Genomic DNA, 17,831 nt, shown 5'->3' with positions numbered 1-17,831 from the left:
CCAGAAGCTGTACGCCGGCTCCCTCAGCCAGTAAAGCGAGATGAGTGCCGCAACCCCAGAGTCATCCGCGACTGGAGCTAACGGTCAGGGGTCCCTTTACCTTTACCTTTACACACATTCAACTTCCACCCCTGTGCCTTTAATACCTGCATGGCAGATAGAAATTAAAGAGGTGCGCTTTTCCTCTCCGTGGCATGGCCACACTGGGGGGGGGGGGGAATGTCTCCTCTTGAATTTCTGCCTGTCCCAGAGCTCTTCATGGCACAACTGCCACACAAACAAAAAGTAACCATCGAGAACACTGCAGGAAAGAAAGGTGATTATCAGCCTTGATAGCTCAGTTGATTAGATCATGGTGCCGATAGCACCAAGGTTGCAACTCTGATCCCCATATGGCTCAGCTCTGTATTCCTGCATTGCAGGGGTTGGACTAGATGATCCTCAGGGTCCCTTCCACCTCTACAGTTCTAGGATTCTATGCTTTTCTACATTAATGGTACCCCCCCAAAGTGTTCAATAAGGGGAAGATACCCAGCAAAGGCGTTTGAGTAACTTAACAAAAGCGCCCTCTGCTGTGGGGAAAAGGGAAGTCGCCATTCGACAATAAATCTTGATGGCAGGTTGCGATGGGATTTTCTGAAAATCCAGATGTTGAAAACAGGAGCAAGTATTCCCAAGAGCATTCCTGGCAGGGGGTGGGTGGGGTGGGATACATGGCTGCCCAACAGCAATGTCTATCAATGTGGGGTTTGTGGAATCCAGGCAGGCATTCAGCAGGGGCAGAAACAGTTGTTATGAGAAGGGCTGTGTAGCTCAGTGGCAGAGCTGCTGGCATCTCCAGGTAGGGATGTTTAAGTCCCCTGCCTGAATCCCTGGAGAGCCACTGCCAGTCAGTGTACATAATGCTTGGCTATATAGACTTAATGGTATAAGGCAGCTTCCTAGCTTCCTATCTTCATACTGAAAAGAGCCACCCTTCTCCCGTTTCTGGCCTGCCACATAGCTATTAAAACTAATCTTGCTCTGAGCTGTTAGTCAAAGATTTGTTAACCCTAATTAAAAATTATGTAACATATAAGGGACTCATCATCCAAGTCTGCTAAAGTTTTCAAGAATCTCTTGCATGGGTATGACAAATGGCTCTGCCATTTTGGTGAGGGGTATTATTGGTGTTGCACGCCAAGAGAAGGAGAGAGCTCCAGCTTATTCAGGCAAGCTCAGAGTAAACATTGCCCCCTTAAAAGATTAAGCTAGTCTTTTTCTCCATAAATCTCCCCACTCCAGGAATCCTCAGTTTGTTCTCGCAAAGAACAGCCTGTTAAACAGGACGTACACAACGGCTCCATTCTACAGACAAAAGCAAAATGTCAGAGGACTCGCAGCAATTCAGCCAGTAAGTTCTAGCGGCAATTTATATTTTAACACTTAATGTTGTTATTTCCTCCTCCTCCCCACATCCATTTTCCTTTCATGTCGTGCCTTCTTAGATTATAGGCTCTCTTTTTTAAGTGATTGACAAACCTCTCTGGGAGCCTTCTTTAGCTGAAGATCAGCATTTTTAAATCTATCTGAATTTAAAGAACTATATAGCACTTTAGGATATTGAAAGCAATCCACGTATGTTATCTCGGTAATCCTGGCAAACAACACCGTAAGGCAGGGCAGAATAATTGTTGCCTTGTTGAACTCGGTGGTTGTTTTTAAAACTGCATAAGTGCATCAGCTGGAGATGTATTTTATGAGGCAACAAGTAACCTGAAAAATAATAATGATAATAATAATAATAGACATTGCCATGGTGATATTGCAGATGGGTGTGCGGGGAGGAAGGACTGAGGCTGAAGATGCCCGTGGTGGGCAAGGCCAGAGTCCATAGTGGGTGGAGCAATTAAGGGAAATTTTAACTTTGTACAGTAGGCTAGCTTCTGCACACACACACACACACACACACACACACACCTCCACAGGTGCTGGGTGGCACCCAAGATTGGGATGGTGGTGCGCATTGCATGTGTGATGTCACACACACACCTTCCAATGCTGTGTAGGCTGGGGCAGCCTTTTGCTAGGCCACACTGGTCTCCATGGTGTCAGGAGATGCTGTGGAGACTGTCACAGCATGGCATGAGGCCTAGCGGAAGGGTGCACCAGCCAGCTTGGTGTCAGGAGTAGCTGGTGTGCAGGCCAGTGTGACTTTGCAGCAGGCCATGCCAGTCCTCACAGCATAATAATAATTATTATTTATACCCCGCCCATCTGGCTGAGTCTCCCCAGCCACTCTGGGCGGCTCCCAATCAAATGTTAAAAACAGTACAGCATTAAATATTAAAAAAACTTCCCTAAACAGGGCTGCCATCAGATGTCTTTTAAAGATAGGGTAACTGCTTATTTCCTTCACATCTGAAGGGAGGGTGTTCCACAGGGTGGGCGCCACTACCAAGAAGGCCCTCTGTCTGGTTCCCTGTAACCTCACTTGAGGCAATGAGGGAACCGCCAGAAGGCCCTTGGCGCTGGATCTCAGTGTCCGGGCTGAACAATGGGGGTGGAGATGCTCCTTCAGGTATACAGGACTGAGGCATCTCCCAACATTGCACAGGCCGGCACAACCTTCTATTGATGCTGCGCCGTGCTCAGCTCGGCAGTTCGGCCTCCTCTGCCCCCTCAATATTCGGGGGCCTGAGCCCCCCACTAAGGAATATTGAGGGAGCTGCACACCTCTCCATCCTCCATATCTGGTAAGCTTGCGCATGGTGAGCAGGCACACCTCTCCATCCTCCATATCTGCCTTGAAAATGTCGATCTGGAAATGCTTCCAGCGCTGCAGTTTCTCTCTTATCTTCTGGTCCTTGTAATACACTCCTGATTGTTTCATACCTTCTCCCTTCTCTTGTGTGTTATTATTAACAGGTGTGAGTCCATACTGGATAGGGGAAATTGACAGCCCCATGGCAAAGAAATCAGCCTCCCGATACAGACAGTCCCATTCTCTTTACAGCAACAGGAAGTCTCTCTCTCAGCAGCTGGACACCTCAGCAGGAAGAGCCTCTGTAAACGTAAGTGGAAATCCATCAGATGGCAGCAGCAACAAGGCAGAGCTATGCTTAGCAGGGAACAGCTGGTGTACAGCTTTATGGCTACCAATTTCCCTCCTGTCAAGGGAACAGTCACCTATTTTCCATCACGGCTACAAGAGCATAGGGCTGTTGTTCCCAAACTGTGTGTGCCAGGGCATTAGTTTATTAACTAATAAAAGGGATGTGCTGTGCTCTAAACCACCGAGCCTCTTGGGCTTGCGCATCAGAAGGTCAGCAGTTCAAATCCCCGCGACGGACTGAGCTCCCGTTGCTCTGTCCCAGCTCCTGCCAACCTAGCAGTTCCAAAACACGCCAGTGCAAGTAGATAAATAGGTAGCGCTGTGGCGGGAAGGTAAATGGCATTTCCATGCACACTGGCTTATGTCACGGTGTCCCGCTGCACCAGAAGCAGTTTAGTCCTGCTGGCCATGTGACCCAGAAAGCTGTCTGTGGACAAATGCCGGCTCCCTTGGCCTGAAAGCAAGATGAGCGCCGCAATACCATATTCGCCTTTGACTGGACTTAAAGTCCAGAGGTCCTTTACCTTTTACCTTACTTGGCTTTGCACTACTACATGTGCAAAGGATCTCGGGACTGTAGTAGATGACAAGCTGAACATGAATCAGCCCTGCTCAAGGGCAGAGGACAAATGCTGGCTCCCTCGGCCTGAAAGCAAGATGAGTGCCACAACCCCATAGTTGACTTTGACTGGACTTAACCGTCCAGGGGTCCTTTACCTTACTTTATTAACTAATTAATGTCTCCAATGAACCCAAAGCCATCCATGCATGGAGGAGGCTGCCCACAGCATCTCTAAGCATCCAGGCATTATCTTCTCAGTCTGGCTGTAACTCGGTAGTAGAGCATATGCATCGTGGTGCATAATGTTTCCAGTTCAAGCCACACTAGGTACCACGAGGAAAGACTCTCTTGGTAGGAGCAGGGGGATTTAATGTGGTGGCCTCCAGATGTTCTCAAATTATAACTCCTCTCAGCTCCAGCCTGAGTGACTAATTGTCAGTAATGATGCGAGCAGTGCTAGAAACTCAAATAACTAATCTAGGCACCAAATGACTCCCTTAAACCAGGGTTACAGTTGCCAAAACGGAATGCCTAATTGCCATTTTGGGGCCAGGTGGCTCAAAAATCGCATTTTCCAACATGCCTTTTTGGCTTCTGAAATTTGTTCCGATTGTGCGGAGCGGGCGCCACTACCGAGAAGGCCCTCTGCCTGGTTCCCCGTAACCTCACTTCTCACAGTGAGGGAACTGCCAGAAGGCTCTCAGAGCTGGACCTCAGTGTTCATACTGTTTCAGAAAGTGTGAATTGAGTAGGTTCACGTTAAAATTCAAACTAAGCCCTATTTGTATCCTACCCCTAGTCATAACATCCATGGTCTCCTGTCCTTTCAAGTGGCATTGACCTGTTGCTTTTCGTTGAATATGCAGCCCCTTTCCAGGTCTTCGCGGTCTCTGAGTACAGCCCAGCTGATGCATGCGACGTGTGGTCTTCAAGCCTCTGTAATCTCCAATATTGTTTTAATGAAAGGCCAAGGGAAGGTGAGGTGCTAATTTTAATCATGTGTCTCCTCTGCTTGGGCAGGAATGGTTTCAGAGAGGCTGCTAACCAATACTTCTTAGACTTAGGAGGGATGTAGGAAGGCATCATTAACCATTCTCAAACTCCCATCAGCCCCATTCAGCATAGCCAACACATTGTTTAGTAGGAGTGGAATTGTATTCTCACTTATCTCAGAGTAATTACACTGAACTCAGTGGAACTCATGGCATATCTGTGAAATTGTAGGTTTTGTCTATCAGTTCATAAGTTCTCTCCCATCTGTATTTTTGAGGGTTGGGTGGGATAGCATTGCCATAAGGAATTTCCCAGACATAGCTGGGATTTGGTAAAATCTGGATATATGGTAACCCATGTTGGAAGTGCAGATTTTGGCAGATTTCCATAAATATATATATATATATCTAAATAATTTTTATTGAATGATTTTATGTTACAAAAAACAATACAGCCATACTACCACTAAATATAATTAAGAAATAAAAATTACATACATCGATATTTAGTTTGTTATTTGTTATTTACCGTCTTATTTCCTCCCAAACATTGCATACAACAACACACATATGTGCAGACACCCAGATTTCCATAAAAATAGCTGGAAAACTTCGATTTTTGAGCTCAAAACAACTTTGGGCAAAGCTAAAGAAAGCTCAAGAACTTTGGCCAAAAAATAAAATAAAATAATGGCAAGACCTTTGTAATGTGCAGCATTTACATTTAATTGGGAAAGCCTTTTTAAAACCGCTTCATCAACTAAACATGTTCCCCATGCATCCTCCCCTTAGGGCCTTGGCTTCAGCATTGTGGGTGGCAAAGACAGTATTTATGGCCCCATTGGCATATATGTGAAGACTATCTTTCCTGGAGGAGCTGCCGCTGCAGATGGAAGGCTGCAAGAAGGTGGGAGAACTTTGCTTATGTATATGCAGACTGGCCTTTTCTTTTTATAACAAGTGGGTATCTGTGAAATAGAATAAAGACATCCTGTTGTGCATTGCATCTTCTTTGCAGTATGTTCGTTTGTGTGCACACACTCATTTATACTGAGTGGAAACTGAAAATACACCATGGTTTTGAATCTTCGTTTGTGACCCACAACCTTTGTTCAGGTTGCGTCGTCGGCCTTGCTATGGACTTCAGTTGGTCGCCGTTGAGGGGCCTGGTAGGACTTTTCCCACTTGGCAAATTGGCACCATCCACTTGGTTTTCACCTACCTCGTAGCAATTGTCACAACTTTGTAAGGTTTGGCGGTTAGGCATTGGAATAGTGTTGTGTGGGAGAGCGGAGGTGAGGCCATTACCTGCCCCTCCGTGCTCAGGGGTATTCCGTTAAAGGAATCCGGGTGTGTGGATCTTGTCCGAAGCCCAGGGAGGGGCTAGGGCCATGCCACAACCCCAGCGGGAACCCAGGGGGTGCTTGAGTAGATCCACATTGGCGGGGCTCCCCCTACTGGTGGTTTACCCTTACCAGACTCCCTGCAAGGTGGGCAGGAGTCAGATATAGTCTGTTGATGCCAATGCCTAAGCCAATACCACTCACATTCTATAACCAATAAAGCTGTAGCCTAAATTTTGCCCATTAACACCAACCTAAAATTCTGTGTCCTTGTGTATTTATTCTCATGGTGGGGGTGGCTTGGGGGCTTTGACACACAACAAGTGGGTAACTGTGAAATAGAATAAATAAATGTGTTTGTTTGTGAATGAATAGAATAAATGTGTTTGTTTGTGTGCGTGCACACTCATTTATTCTGAGTGGAAACTGAAAATGCACAATGGCTCTGAATCTTCGTTTGTGACATCTATTGGAGCGATGGTGTTACATATAAACTAAGATAAGGCTCTCTAACAGGATTATTTCTTTCAATTAACAGGGGATGAAATCCTGGAACTGAATGGAGAATCAATGCACGGACTCACACATCACGAAGCTCTGCAGAAATTCAAGGTTACGTCCATCTCTGAAGTCCTGCACCTCCCCTTGCCCAACACACGCACTCAGGTCATGGTGCAGATTACAGGAGGTCATCCAAGTTAGCTTGGCACTCAGGACTAGGGTTGAAACAGAAATGTGATCTTATTCACACTCTCTGAAAATAATATACAAACTGAAATACAGCCGTTCTTCAAAAGTTGCGCATCTCTGAATTTTGCAAGGCATTTTGCCAGCCAAGTAATGAGTACCAAAGCCTGTATACTGGGGGGAGAGGGAAGCGTGCATAAAAATGAAAATATTAGTGAAAGCAGCATACAAAAATGCATCACATTAGGGGGAATTGCTTTGCAAAAATGTGTTTATTAGACAAAATGCACACTAAAATGCTGATGAATTTTCAGGAGGACTTAAAAAAAATCACATTACCTGAAAATGTAGACACTGGAACATAAGATGGGAGAATTGAGAAACAGATAAAAATGTAAAAGAACAGATTTGTCCATTTGCAGTTGAGACAGAAAATGGCACAGGCACATTCTCCCGCTTTCCAGGCAGCAAAAACACAAGAATACTAAATCAAGTAACCCAACAATTTTCTGTTCTTTCATTCCCCCCAATCTGTTCCCTGGGGCAGCTGCCTCACTCTGCCCAATGTTTGGGTCTGCCCCATTTCCTCTCTCTTTATATACATTACACACACAACTCATGTTGCTTCTTTGTTTCTAGCAGGCCAAGAAAGGTCTTCTCACACTTACGGTCCGGACGAGCCTCAGTACCCCACATTCTGCCGCAAGCTACTTATCCTCCCATCTCTGCCGTTCCCTGAGCACCAGCATGTCTATCACCAAGGAGAACAGCTCCTTTGGCTCAGAAGGCACCACTTTCCCCTTGAACTCTGCCAACCCCAACGACAGGATCATTATGGAAGTTTCCCTCAAGAAAGGTGAGTGTTAGAAGTAACAGAGCACAAGGGAACAGAAGCAGCAGCTCTGCGTTCCCTTGGAAGGCTTTCCCCAAATCGGTGATCTTTCCTGGGCATTGAATTCAACTGAATTGGGATAGCCAGGAAGGTGTCCTCCACATGTTGTGGACTATAGCTCCCATCAGGCCCAGCCAGCATGGCCAATGGTCAAAAATTATGGAAGTAGTATCCTAAAAGACCTGGAGGGCACAATGTTGGCTACCCCTGAATTCAAGTATGATTTAATTCCATGTAGCCAACATTGTGCCCTCCAGATCTTTTAGAATACTACTTCCATAATTTTTAAGTCCATCGAAATGAATGGTCTTGGCTAACATAAGTCTATTGATTTCAGTGGGATCTACTCTGAGTAGTTGGATACAACTCCCCCTTTGGGTGTGTGGGGGGGTGCCAAGTATTTGCCCCCAAACAGATTTAATAAGTCATCGTCTACTAAGAGGAGTAGGGCAAGGTGAGGGGAAAATTGCCAGTGTTTATAAAGGGGTGAGGAAATCTTAAGCCTAATTGTCAGTTTCCAAAAGTGGGCCGAGCAACAGATGTGACTCCTTCCTTTATACCAGGCATAGGCAAACTCAGCCCTCCAGATGTTTTGGGACTACAACTCCCATCACCCCTAGCTAACAGGACCAGTGGTCAGGGATGATGGGAATTGTAGTCTCAAAACATCTGGAGGGCCGAGTTTGCCTATGCCTGCTTTATACAGTAGACATTCTGGCCATGCAAATGATGGATGTCCCTACATGCACAAATCTCTCCAGCCAGGTAAGCACCAACCTCACATTTTAAAGGCACTTCCAGCCAGGCAAAAACATTCCAAGCCAGCAAGGAGGAGGGCCACTGAGGGGTGGGATCTGGGAAGGAGGGGTGTGGCCTCAAGAGAGGAGATAGTCCCAGAGGCAGGAAGGGATAGAGAGATCCAGACGGTTACAGTTGGCCACCAATCCTGATGTTTCCCACACCCGATTTAGACAGAAAGGGGAGAAACCAATCTAATTTTCATCTAATGACTTACAGGCAGTTTATATAATTCAAAAAACATAACAGATTGTCTTTGTTTTGCATCTTTCTGATATATTTTCCTCAGAGGCTGGCGTGGGTTTGGGCATCGGATTATGCAGCATCCCTTATTTTCAGTGTATATCAGGAATATTCATTCATGCCCTCTCTCCAGGCTCTGTAGCTCACATGGATGGAAGGCTCAGGTATGTTGAGACCTGCTTCAACAGCAGATATGTGTGTGTGTGTGTGTGTGTGTGTGTGTGTATGCGAGAGAGAGAGAGAGAGAGAATCCACATCTCTTTAGAAGGCAGTCACTAACTGTCGGCCTGCAGTTGTAAAAAAATACATGAGGAAATCTAATTACAGAAAATATGAAGAGAAAAGATGTCCCTATATTTGCAGTCGATTTTCATTTATTCATTTTAGGCATTGACATACTGCTTAACCGTTAGCATTTCTAAGTGACGTACATAAACAATACACTATACAGAATAAAACATCAAAAAGTCAGCATAAAACTGAACATAAAACACCTACTGGAATCAGAAAGTATTTGATTTGCACTTAAGTTCAGCAAAGAGAGGGCCTGTACAATTTCAGTCGGAAGGGGGCTGCACAGGCTTGGTCCACAACAGGGAATGCACAGACTTATGAGTCATGCACCTGAGCCATGGAGGACAGAGACCCCCTCCCAAGACCTCAGTGATCAGATAGTCTTGGGCCCAAGCTGTTAAAGGGCCTTCTACAGTGGTACCTTGGTTCTCAAACTTAATCCATTCTGGAAGTCCATTCCAAAACCAAAGCGTTCCAAAACCAAGGCATGTTTTCCCATAGAAAGTAATGCAAAACGGATTAATCCGTTCTAGATTTTTAAAAACAACCCCTAAAACAGCAATTTAACATGAATTTTACTATCGAAAGCAGGCATCCCCAAACTCGGCCCTCCAAATGTTTTGGGACTACAACTCCCATCATCCCTAGCTAACAGGACCAGTGGTCAGGGATGATGGGAACTGTAGTCCCAAAACATCTGGAGGGCTGAGTTTGGGGATGCCTAATCTAACGAGACCATTGAGTTGTCTGAGTACCAAGGCGTTTGAGAACCAAGGTACCACTGTAAATTAATACGAGAACCTCAAAACTGATGGTGTCAGCCCCACTTCCCTTCCACACACATGGCAGCGATAAGGGCATGTCTACACAACAATCTTGCACCGGACTGACTCCAAAACAGCCTCTGTACGTAACACACACACATTTTCTAGGGACAACAGAGCAACCACTCTCAAAACGCTGCAACTGCCAGTGCTCTTAAAAACCATGTGCACACTTCCTAGAATGGTATGAGAAGCTGCACATTAGCAAGCTAAATTGTGCTGCATATACCGTGAAGGGCTTGGACCACATTGCTCTTTCAGCCTTCTGTGCTTAAGCTGGAAGTGCTTAAGCAACACTCACCCCCCCCCTACCCCCAAAGTGAAAGGCCAGGCTAAGCAAGCAAGCAGGAAGGAAACTGTGGGTGCAAAACACTTGACAAATCACACACCGCAGGTCTGGTTGCGGCAAAAGGCGCATCAGAAGAAAGTTTGTAGAAGTCACCAAAGTGTGAAGGATGAACGGGTGTTTCAGACCTGCACGACTTCCACACACTGTGTATTTCGGGGATATTCTCCTGGGCAGGCAGCCCTCTGGGACTTAGTCATTTAAAGCCCTATACGGCCTAGGACCCTCGTACCTACGGGACCGCCTCTCCTGGTATGCCCCACAAAGAAACCTAAGGTCTGCAAATAAAAACATCCTGAAGGTCCCAGGCCTCAGAGAGGTTAGGCTGGCCTCAACTAGAGCCAGGGCCTTCTCGGCTGCGGCTCCAATCTGGTGGAACGCTCTGTCACAAGAGACTAGGGCCCTGCGGGACCTGACATCTTTCCGCAGGGCCTGCAAGACAGAGTTGTTCCACCAGGCCTTTGGTCAGGGCGCAGCCTGACCCCCTCCTCTGGCAATCTGCACAGAATTTTGCTTAATGGTTGCCATCAACTTGATTTTAATTAATTTTTATAATGAAATATTTTTAGAATGTTGGTTTATTTGATTGTTTGATTATTTGATTGTTGTTAGCCGCCCTGAGCCCGGCTTCGGCTGGAGAGGGCAGGATATAAATAAAATTTATTATTATTATTATTATTATTATTATTATTATTATTATTATTATTTGCAGCCTAATTCTATCTCCCTCTGCCCCATTACAGACTGAGAGACTAAAAGGGAGGAAAATAGAATTACTGTTTTTTTCCGTGTATAATATGCCCCCATGTATAAGATGACCCTTATTTTTTCCCCTATTTTTTATTGATTTTCCCAAATTTTGAAACAAACAAACATAGATCTTAGTTATACTTAATCCAATCTTAGTAACATTGTTACTTGACTTCCTCAAATCCCCCTAGCTAAATTTCAGTGTATATCATTGTAAGTTTTCCAAAACTAATTTGCTCATAAAATTAACTTAATCAGTTAACATCTTTCTTTCTTTTCATTTTGACTTTAAACATGTTATTCTCGAACATTGCATATTTAAATCCTAAGCCTATCTGGTATTTGCAAGTTTTCCCAATTAAGTTATCTTAACATATTTAACTAAATAGTCTTTAAATTTCCTCCATTCCTCCTGGTACTCCTCGTCCTTCTGGTTGCGGACTTTTCCAGTCAGGTCGGCTAGCTCCGAAAAGTCCATCATCTTCATCTGCCATCCCTCCACTGTTGGAACTTCTTGTGTTTTCCAATTCTTAGCTAACAAAATTCTAGCTGCAGTTGTGGCATACAAAAACAGTCTAACATCTTCCTTGGGCAATTCCAAACTTGTTACTCCAAGAAGAAAGGCCTCTGGTTTCTTAATAAACGTATATTTCAACATTTTTTTCAATTCATTATAAATCTTCTCCCAGAAGTCTTTCACCTTGGGGCAGGTCCACCACATATGATAAAAGGTACCTTCTTTTTCTTTACATTTCCAATATAAATTATCACTGTTATGATATATCTTTGCCAATTTTACAGGGGTTAAGTACCATCTATACATCATTTTCATAATATTTTCCTTTAACACCGTACATGCAGTGAACTTGACCCCTTTCCTCCATAACCTCTCCCAATCTTCAAACATTATGTTATGTCCCACATCTCTTGCCCAGTCTATCATCACGGATTTAACTTGTTCATCCTTTGTATGCCACTCCAACATTTTTTTTTTAAACCTGAAATTAAGAAATTAAGTTGTTTAGCTTTTTTGGGGGGTGGGGTGGGGGAGGTCACTTCCATCAATTGCTCACCCGCCTGCCCGCCACTGCTGATCGCTTGTCGCAGCCACTGCCGATCGCACACCTCGCCGCAGCCGCCAATTGTCTGCTCACTTACTGCCACCAACAACCCACCCGCCCACTTGCCATAGCCACCAATTGCCCGCCTGCCTCGCCACAGCTGCCAATTTCCTGCCCAATTGCCTCAGCCACAGCCAATCGCCAGCAAGCCTTGCTGCAGCCACCAATCACCCACCCAGTTGCCGCTGCCAATCTCTTGCTTGCTGCTGCCATTAATCGCATGTCCCCCCCTGCATTCACTATCCACGTATAAGACGACACCCAATTTCCCCTATTTTTTCAAGCAAAAAGCATTGACTTATACACAGAAAAATACGGTATATTGTAGGCCACCTAGGCCACATTTACACCATACATTTAAAGCACGATAATACCACTTTAACCCAGCATGGCTCCCCCCAAAGAATTCTGGGAGCTGTAGTTTCTTAAGGGCACTGAAAGTTCTTAAAAGGCTCCTCTTCCTGCCACAGAGCTACAATTCGCAGAGTTCCCTGGAAAGAGGGGTTGATACAAAGCGAATTGTAGCTCTGTGAGATGAACAGTAGTCTCCTACCATCCCTCAGCACCCTTAACAAACTGGAGCGTCAAATTTTGGCCTTGTGGGACAGAACTACTGTATTTTTTGCTCTATAAGACGCACCAGACCATAGTTTTTGGAGGAGGAAAACAAGAAAAAAAATATTCTGAATCTCAGAAGCCAGAACAACAAGAGGGATCGCTGTGCAGCGAAAGCAGCGATCCCTCTTGCTGTTCTGGCTTCTGGGATAGCTGTGCAGCCTACATTCACTCCATAAGACACACACACATTTCCCCTTACTTTTTAGGAGGGAAAAAGTGAGTCTTATAGAGCAAAAAATACGGTACCTAAATTGTACAGAAATTTATTTATGTGTGCTACTACAGCAGCAAGACGTTACTTGCCCCAAGGTGGAAAGAAGCAGAAGTCCCAGTAAAGGAAGAATGGATACAAAAAAACTTATGGAATATGCAGAAATGGCAAAACTTACCAGAAGAATGAGAAATCAAGATAACAAACTTTTTATAAAAGAATAGAAATGGTTTATTGAATATTTACAGATGAATTGTAAACAGATAAAAACATTAGCAGGATTACTGTCACAACCTGCAGTCTTATAAGAGTATATATTTACAGCAGATAATTTAATGAGCAAGTCAAATGAATTTGAATATGCAGAAGAGATTAAAAAAATAAATTTAAGGAACCGCAGAAAGAGGGGGAAGGGAGTAAAATGTTGAAATGTGAAATTGATTGCAAAACTAATGAAATGTATAAATTTGAAAAGTATAACTATTTTTTTAAAAAAAAACACCAACAAAACAAATTTTTGTCTTGCTCTTCGGCTCCACCGCACAACAAGGCTGTGTGTGGCCCCTAGGTTGTGGGTCAAAGTACTGTTGTGGCCCACTTGGTATGAAAAGTTGGACTGCCCTCAGTAGTAAATGCATACCCTCTAGCATTTCCCTGAAGAAAATAGGGATGTCCTATCTAATAATAATAATAATAATAATAATAATAATAATAATAATAATAATATTTATACCCTGCCTATCTGACTGGGTTGCCCCAGCCACTCTGGGTGCCTTCCAACATATATAAAAACATAACAAAGCATAAAACATTTAAAACAGATGCCTTCAGATGTCTTCTAAAGGTTGTATAGTTAGTAATCTCCTTGGCTCAGGGGTCACATAACTCCATATCCTCCTACGTTTCTCTGATGAAAACAGGGACGTCCTAAGGTAAAGGGTGACATTCCAGGATCAAATCAGAAACTGGGATGGCTTCTGTAAATCTGGGACTGTCCCTGGAAAATAGGGACACTTGGAGGGCCTGTGTTATCAGTTGCTGGTGTTCCCAATAGCAGAATGGGGAAGTAGTTTATCTTGTTCATGCTATGCTATTTTTTCTTAAAAGGCTGCCTTTTGTGCATGTATTGAAGTCTGCTCTTTAATAAAACCACTGAACTTCCCTCCACTTGCATTACCCAAATAACTCTTACGTTTGGCAAAGCAGTGGGGAAGTTGCACTGACAAGCTTAAATCCATGGCTTCTGTAAATCCAGGTGTGTTACTTGAAAACAGGGACATTTGGAGGGTCTGTAAATGTCTGCTAAAATAAATAATCACATCTTGGCTTCCGGATTGAAATATATAAGTTTTTCCCCCTATCCATTTTGGAAGGTGCGGAGATGAAATAGTGGAAATCAACGAGGCATCGGTTCAAAACATGTCACTCAATGAGGTCCATGCAGTTTTAAGTCATTGCAATCCTGGCGCTGTGCAGATTATCATCAGCAGACACCCTGACCCTCAGGTAAGCTTGAAGCTTCCATATTCTGAAGATGCTTGAGTGTCAGGACTGAGCCATGGAGTCACAACCAGGAAGACCTTGTTACCTTTTATAGCTCTTCCTGTCTAAGAGGCCCCAATGAACAGCCTGGGTTTGGTGTGGCATTGATAGTCCAGGCCTGGTTTTCAACTCTTTATTGCCCAGGAAGATATCCCAACTGCTGTTCTGGTGGGATACAGTGCTGGATTTACATATAAGCTAAACAAGCTATAGCTTAGGGCCCCACTCTTTTGGGGGCTCCTAAAAAAATTAAAGGGGAAAAAAACTGGATGTACTTAGATAAAGTACATACAGTGGTACCTCGGGTTAAGAACTTATTTCGTTCTGGAGGTCCGTTCTTAACCTGAAACTGTTCTAACCTGAGGTACCACTAATGGATCCTCCCACTGCTGCTGCGCTGTTGCTGCGCAATTTCTGTTCTCATCCTGAAGCAAAGTTCTTAACCTGAGGTACTATTTCTGGGTTTGTGGAGTCTGTAACCTGAAGTGTCTGTAACCTGAAGCATCTTTAACCCAAGGTACCACTGTATTTTGTTAGGTGCAAATGGCTTTAGATACCTATTAGGTCTATAAATTACCATATCGTATATATTCAACACAAAAAAGTGACAATTTGTTGTTTACAAAGGGCAGCTGGACATAGAAAGGGCCCCATTACCTTCAGTAGCTTAGGGCGTCATCAAACCTAAATCTGGCCCTGGTGGGATGCCATATGGGGCAGGCTCACACAGAGCCCAGAGATCATCAACCTTGTTAGACCGACAACTCCCATCAGATCCCCCAGCCAACTTAGCCAACCATTGGAGGTGGTGGTTGTAGTCATAAAATTGTAGAATTGTAGAGTTGGGATGGACCGCCAAGGGTAATCTAGTCCTTCTTCTTCTTTCTTCTTTGGCGATCACTTGTAGCCGAGTAAGATTGTCTTCCATAAACACGGTTTCAACAATGAGTCCGCAAGTCACTGTGGAGGCCAATTCTGGACCCACACGACCTTCCACAGTGGGGACACAGGTTTCTGGGCAGGAGTTGATCACAGTGTGGATTTGCCAAGGGTGCCTTCCTCTTAGCACGTTTCTCCCTTACGTCCTGAGTTCGAGTGTCTTCAAAGCCCATGACACCTTTGGTCAAGGCTGTTCTCCAGTTGGAGCGCTTGCAGACCAGTGTTTCCCTACAATGCAAGACTCTCAACTAGATCATACAAGGCAGAACGGCCATCAACCTCTGCTTACAAACCTCCAAAGGAGGAGGTTGCACTACCTTTCAAGGGAGTCGCTGCCCAGATGCTTCGACCCTCGTAGGGTTGCTAACAACATGCATTAGGAACCCCCATGATGGAGAAGAAGCAAAGGAGCTAAGATTGGAGGTTTTTAAGCAGAGATTGTGTGGCCATCTGTCATGGATGCTTTCATTGAAATTCCTGCATGCAGGGGGTTGGACTAGATGATCCTTGGGACCCCTTCCAACTCTACAAGTCTATGATTCTATGTGGCGGATGTGGAAAAGGTGAAGCTTCTCTTCTACCGCAAATTGGGTGTTCTTCGCTGCATCTTTTTTCTCCTTTAAAATGTAAGTGCTCAAGGTTTATGTACAGTCATTTGCATTTACTGTTTGTCTTTAAGCCTCGTGAGCAAAGTGCCATTTAGCAGCAACTCAAATGCTTTACATGTTGTTATCTGGTGGCTTTTAGCTTCCTGGATGTAAAAAAAGAAAGCAGTTATTCAAATGATTTCACTTTAGAATTGTTTCCTAGCAATCTATATACATAAGACATTTTCAGTCTTGATAGCGGGTGGCCAGGAATGGATCTACTTTGAAACTAATGAAGTTTAAGCTTAGGGGGCCCCAATCCTGGAGGGGCCCTAGAAGCAACTTGAGTCCACATTGCTTAACAATTTTTGGTCTAGTAAACCCAGTTTGAGTCTCACATCTCAAACTGATTAATTTTTTATGGTATATATTTCAACAACCCCAAAGTCTGAGAGTCAGTAGTGCAGATGTTGTAAAGGTAGAATGTTGCAATAACACAAAAACTACAGTGGTACCTCGGGTTACATACGCTTCAGGTTACATACGTTTCAGGTTACAGACTCCGCTAACCCAGAAATAGTATCTCGGGATAAGAACTTTGCTTCAGGATGAGAGCAGAAATCGTGCTCTGGCGGCGGCAGCAGGAGGCCCCATTAGCTAAAGTGGTGCTTCAGGTTAAGAACAGTTTCAGGTTAAGAACGGATCTCCGGAACGAATTAAGTACTTTACCCGAGGTACCACTGTATAAGGCCTAGGTAATTTTTATTCACAACAGTGACTTTGACTTGCAAGATAATCCAGTACAGCAGTTTTAATCAGAGATGTGATAGTTCTTTTCTTTTTTTAAATTGTGATCTGTTGTGGAACAAACCAACTGAAGAACATAATGGTGGCTACCCAGACCTTGTTGCTGGTTGTGAAGGGACACCCATAACAGTTCAAGTTTCAGGGTCCCCAAAATGTAGGTGGCAGGAAAAGGAAATGCTGTATATGTCACCAAAGACACCCTCTTATCAAGTCAGATTTTTATCTAGTGTTAGTCCTATTCAGAGTAATAGGAAAGTAATAGACATGGCTATTTTAGTCTCGAAGCTACTAACTGCGGGAGCCAGTGAAAGACAGGAGTGCCTGGCGTACTATGGTCCATGGGGTCACGAAGAGTTGGACACGACTAAACAACAACATTTTAGTCTTATTAATTTCAGTGGGTTTACTCTGAGTAGAACTGAGCTAGATACAACCCTCTGGGTTTTATGTATGCTGCTAGTATCTGGTCAAATACCGCATTAGAAAACCCCAAACCTCCTACATATTCTTTGAGCCAAGCTATGTAGTCAGTGCTATTTCAGCTTAGTTCTATTCGTAGAGCATGAGACTCTTAACCTCAGGGTTCTGGGTTTGAGTTCCATGTTCGGTGGAAGATTCCTGCATTGCAGGGGTTGGACTAGATGATCCTCACAGTCTTTTCCAACGCTACAATTCTATGATTCCATGATTTCCGAAGCAAAAAAAAAAAAAGTCAATACACTGTGGGCAAAAAAATGAAGGTGTGTGTGTGGGGGGGGGGGGGGGGGAAGCCATGCTTCACAAATCACAAAAAGAAAATTGATAAAGCGCCCAACAGAAACTTGAGTGATAAGGGGCTCCTTTGTGTAAGAAAGGTACTCAGGAAAAGGGAACCAAATTCAGTCGTTAGCCAAACTTTCCAACTTCCACAAGTAGCTCTGTGATCTGTGACGTTTTGTAGGTTTCTGAACAGCAGCTAAAGGAGGCCATTTCACAAGCGGTGGAGAGCAACAAGTTTGAAAGGGAGAGGTACCAGTGGCGGACAGAAGGTAAGGAAATCCCAATTGGTTTAGTAATTATTAAAAATTGAATGCATTTTCTGACGCTGGCCCACTTGAATCGTATCTCAAAGTCCATCTCCCCCATTTTCTGGAGGGGAAGTAGCTCCAGACGGTCCTGCTATCATATGTGGTGGGCCTTCA

At 44.3% G+C, this 17,831-nt stretch overlaps 1 protein-coding gene across 10 annotated transcripts in view; it reads left to right on the top strand.

Moving 5' to 3' along the window:
* IL16 (interleukin 16) overlaps positions 1 to 17,831 on the top strand; it is a 68,204-nt gene that overhangs the window by 33,742 nt on the left and 16,631 nt on the right. For 5 of the 10 annotated variants that reach the window (XM_083586215.1, XM_083586219.1, XM_083586217.1 and 2 more), the window contains 9 exons: positions 1,285 to 1,393; positions 2,908 to 3,053; positions 4,523 to 4,633; positions 5,441 to 5,555; positions 6,530 to 6,603; positions 7,318 to 7,534; positions 8,658 to 8,775; positions 14,149 to 14,281; positions 17,591 to 17,678. In XM_083586215.1, coding sequence (XP_083442341.1) covers positions 1,285 to 1,393; positions 2,908 to 3,053; positions 4,523 to 4,633; positions 5,441 to 5,555; positions 6,530 to 6,603; positions 7,318 to 7,534; positions 8,658 to 8,775; positions 14,149 to 14,281; positions 17,591 to 17,678 — 1,111 coding nt within the window. The remainder of the gene's footprint in view (positions 1 to 1,284; positions 1,394 to 2,907; positions 3,054 to 4,522; positions 4,634 to 5,440; positions 5,556 to 6,529; positions 6,604 to 7,317; positions 7,535 to 8,657; positions 8,776 to 14,148; positions 14,282 to 17,590; positions 17,679 to 17,831) is intronic. The other 5 variants (XM_083586221.1, XM_083586222.1, XM_083586216.1 and 2 more) reach the window with 1 other exon arrangement.

The sequence above is a fragment of the Podarcis filfolensis genome (assembly GCF_964270895.1).
Source record: "Podarcis filfolensis genome assembly, chromosome: 14".
Lineage (NCBI taxonomy): Eukaryota > Metazoa > Chordata > Lepidosauria > Squamata > Lacertidae > Podarcis > Podarcis filfolensis.
This window is presented reverse-complemented; position numbering and strand designations above follow the sequence as displayed.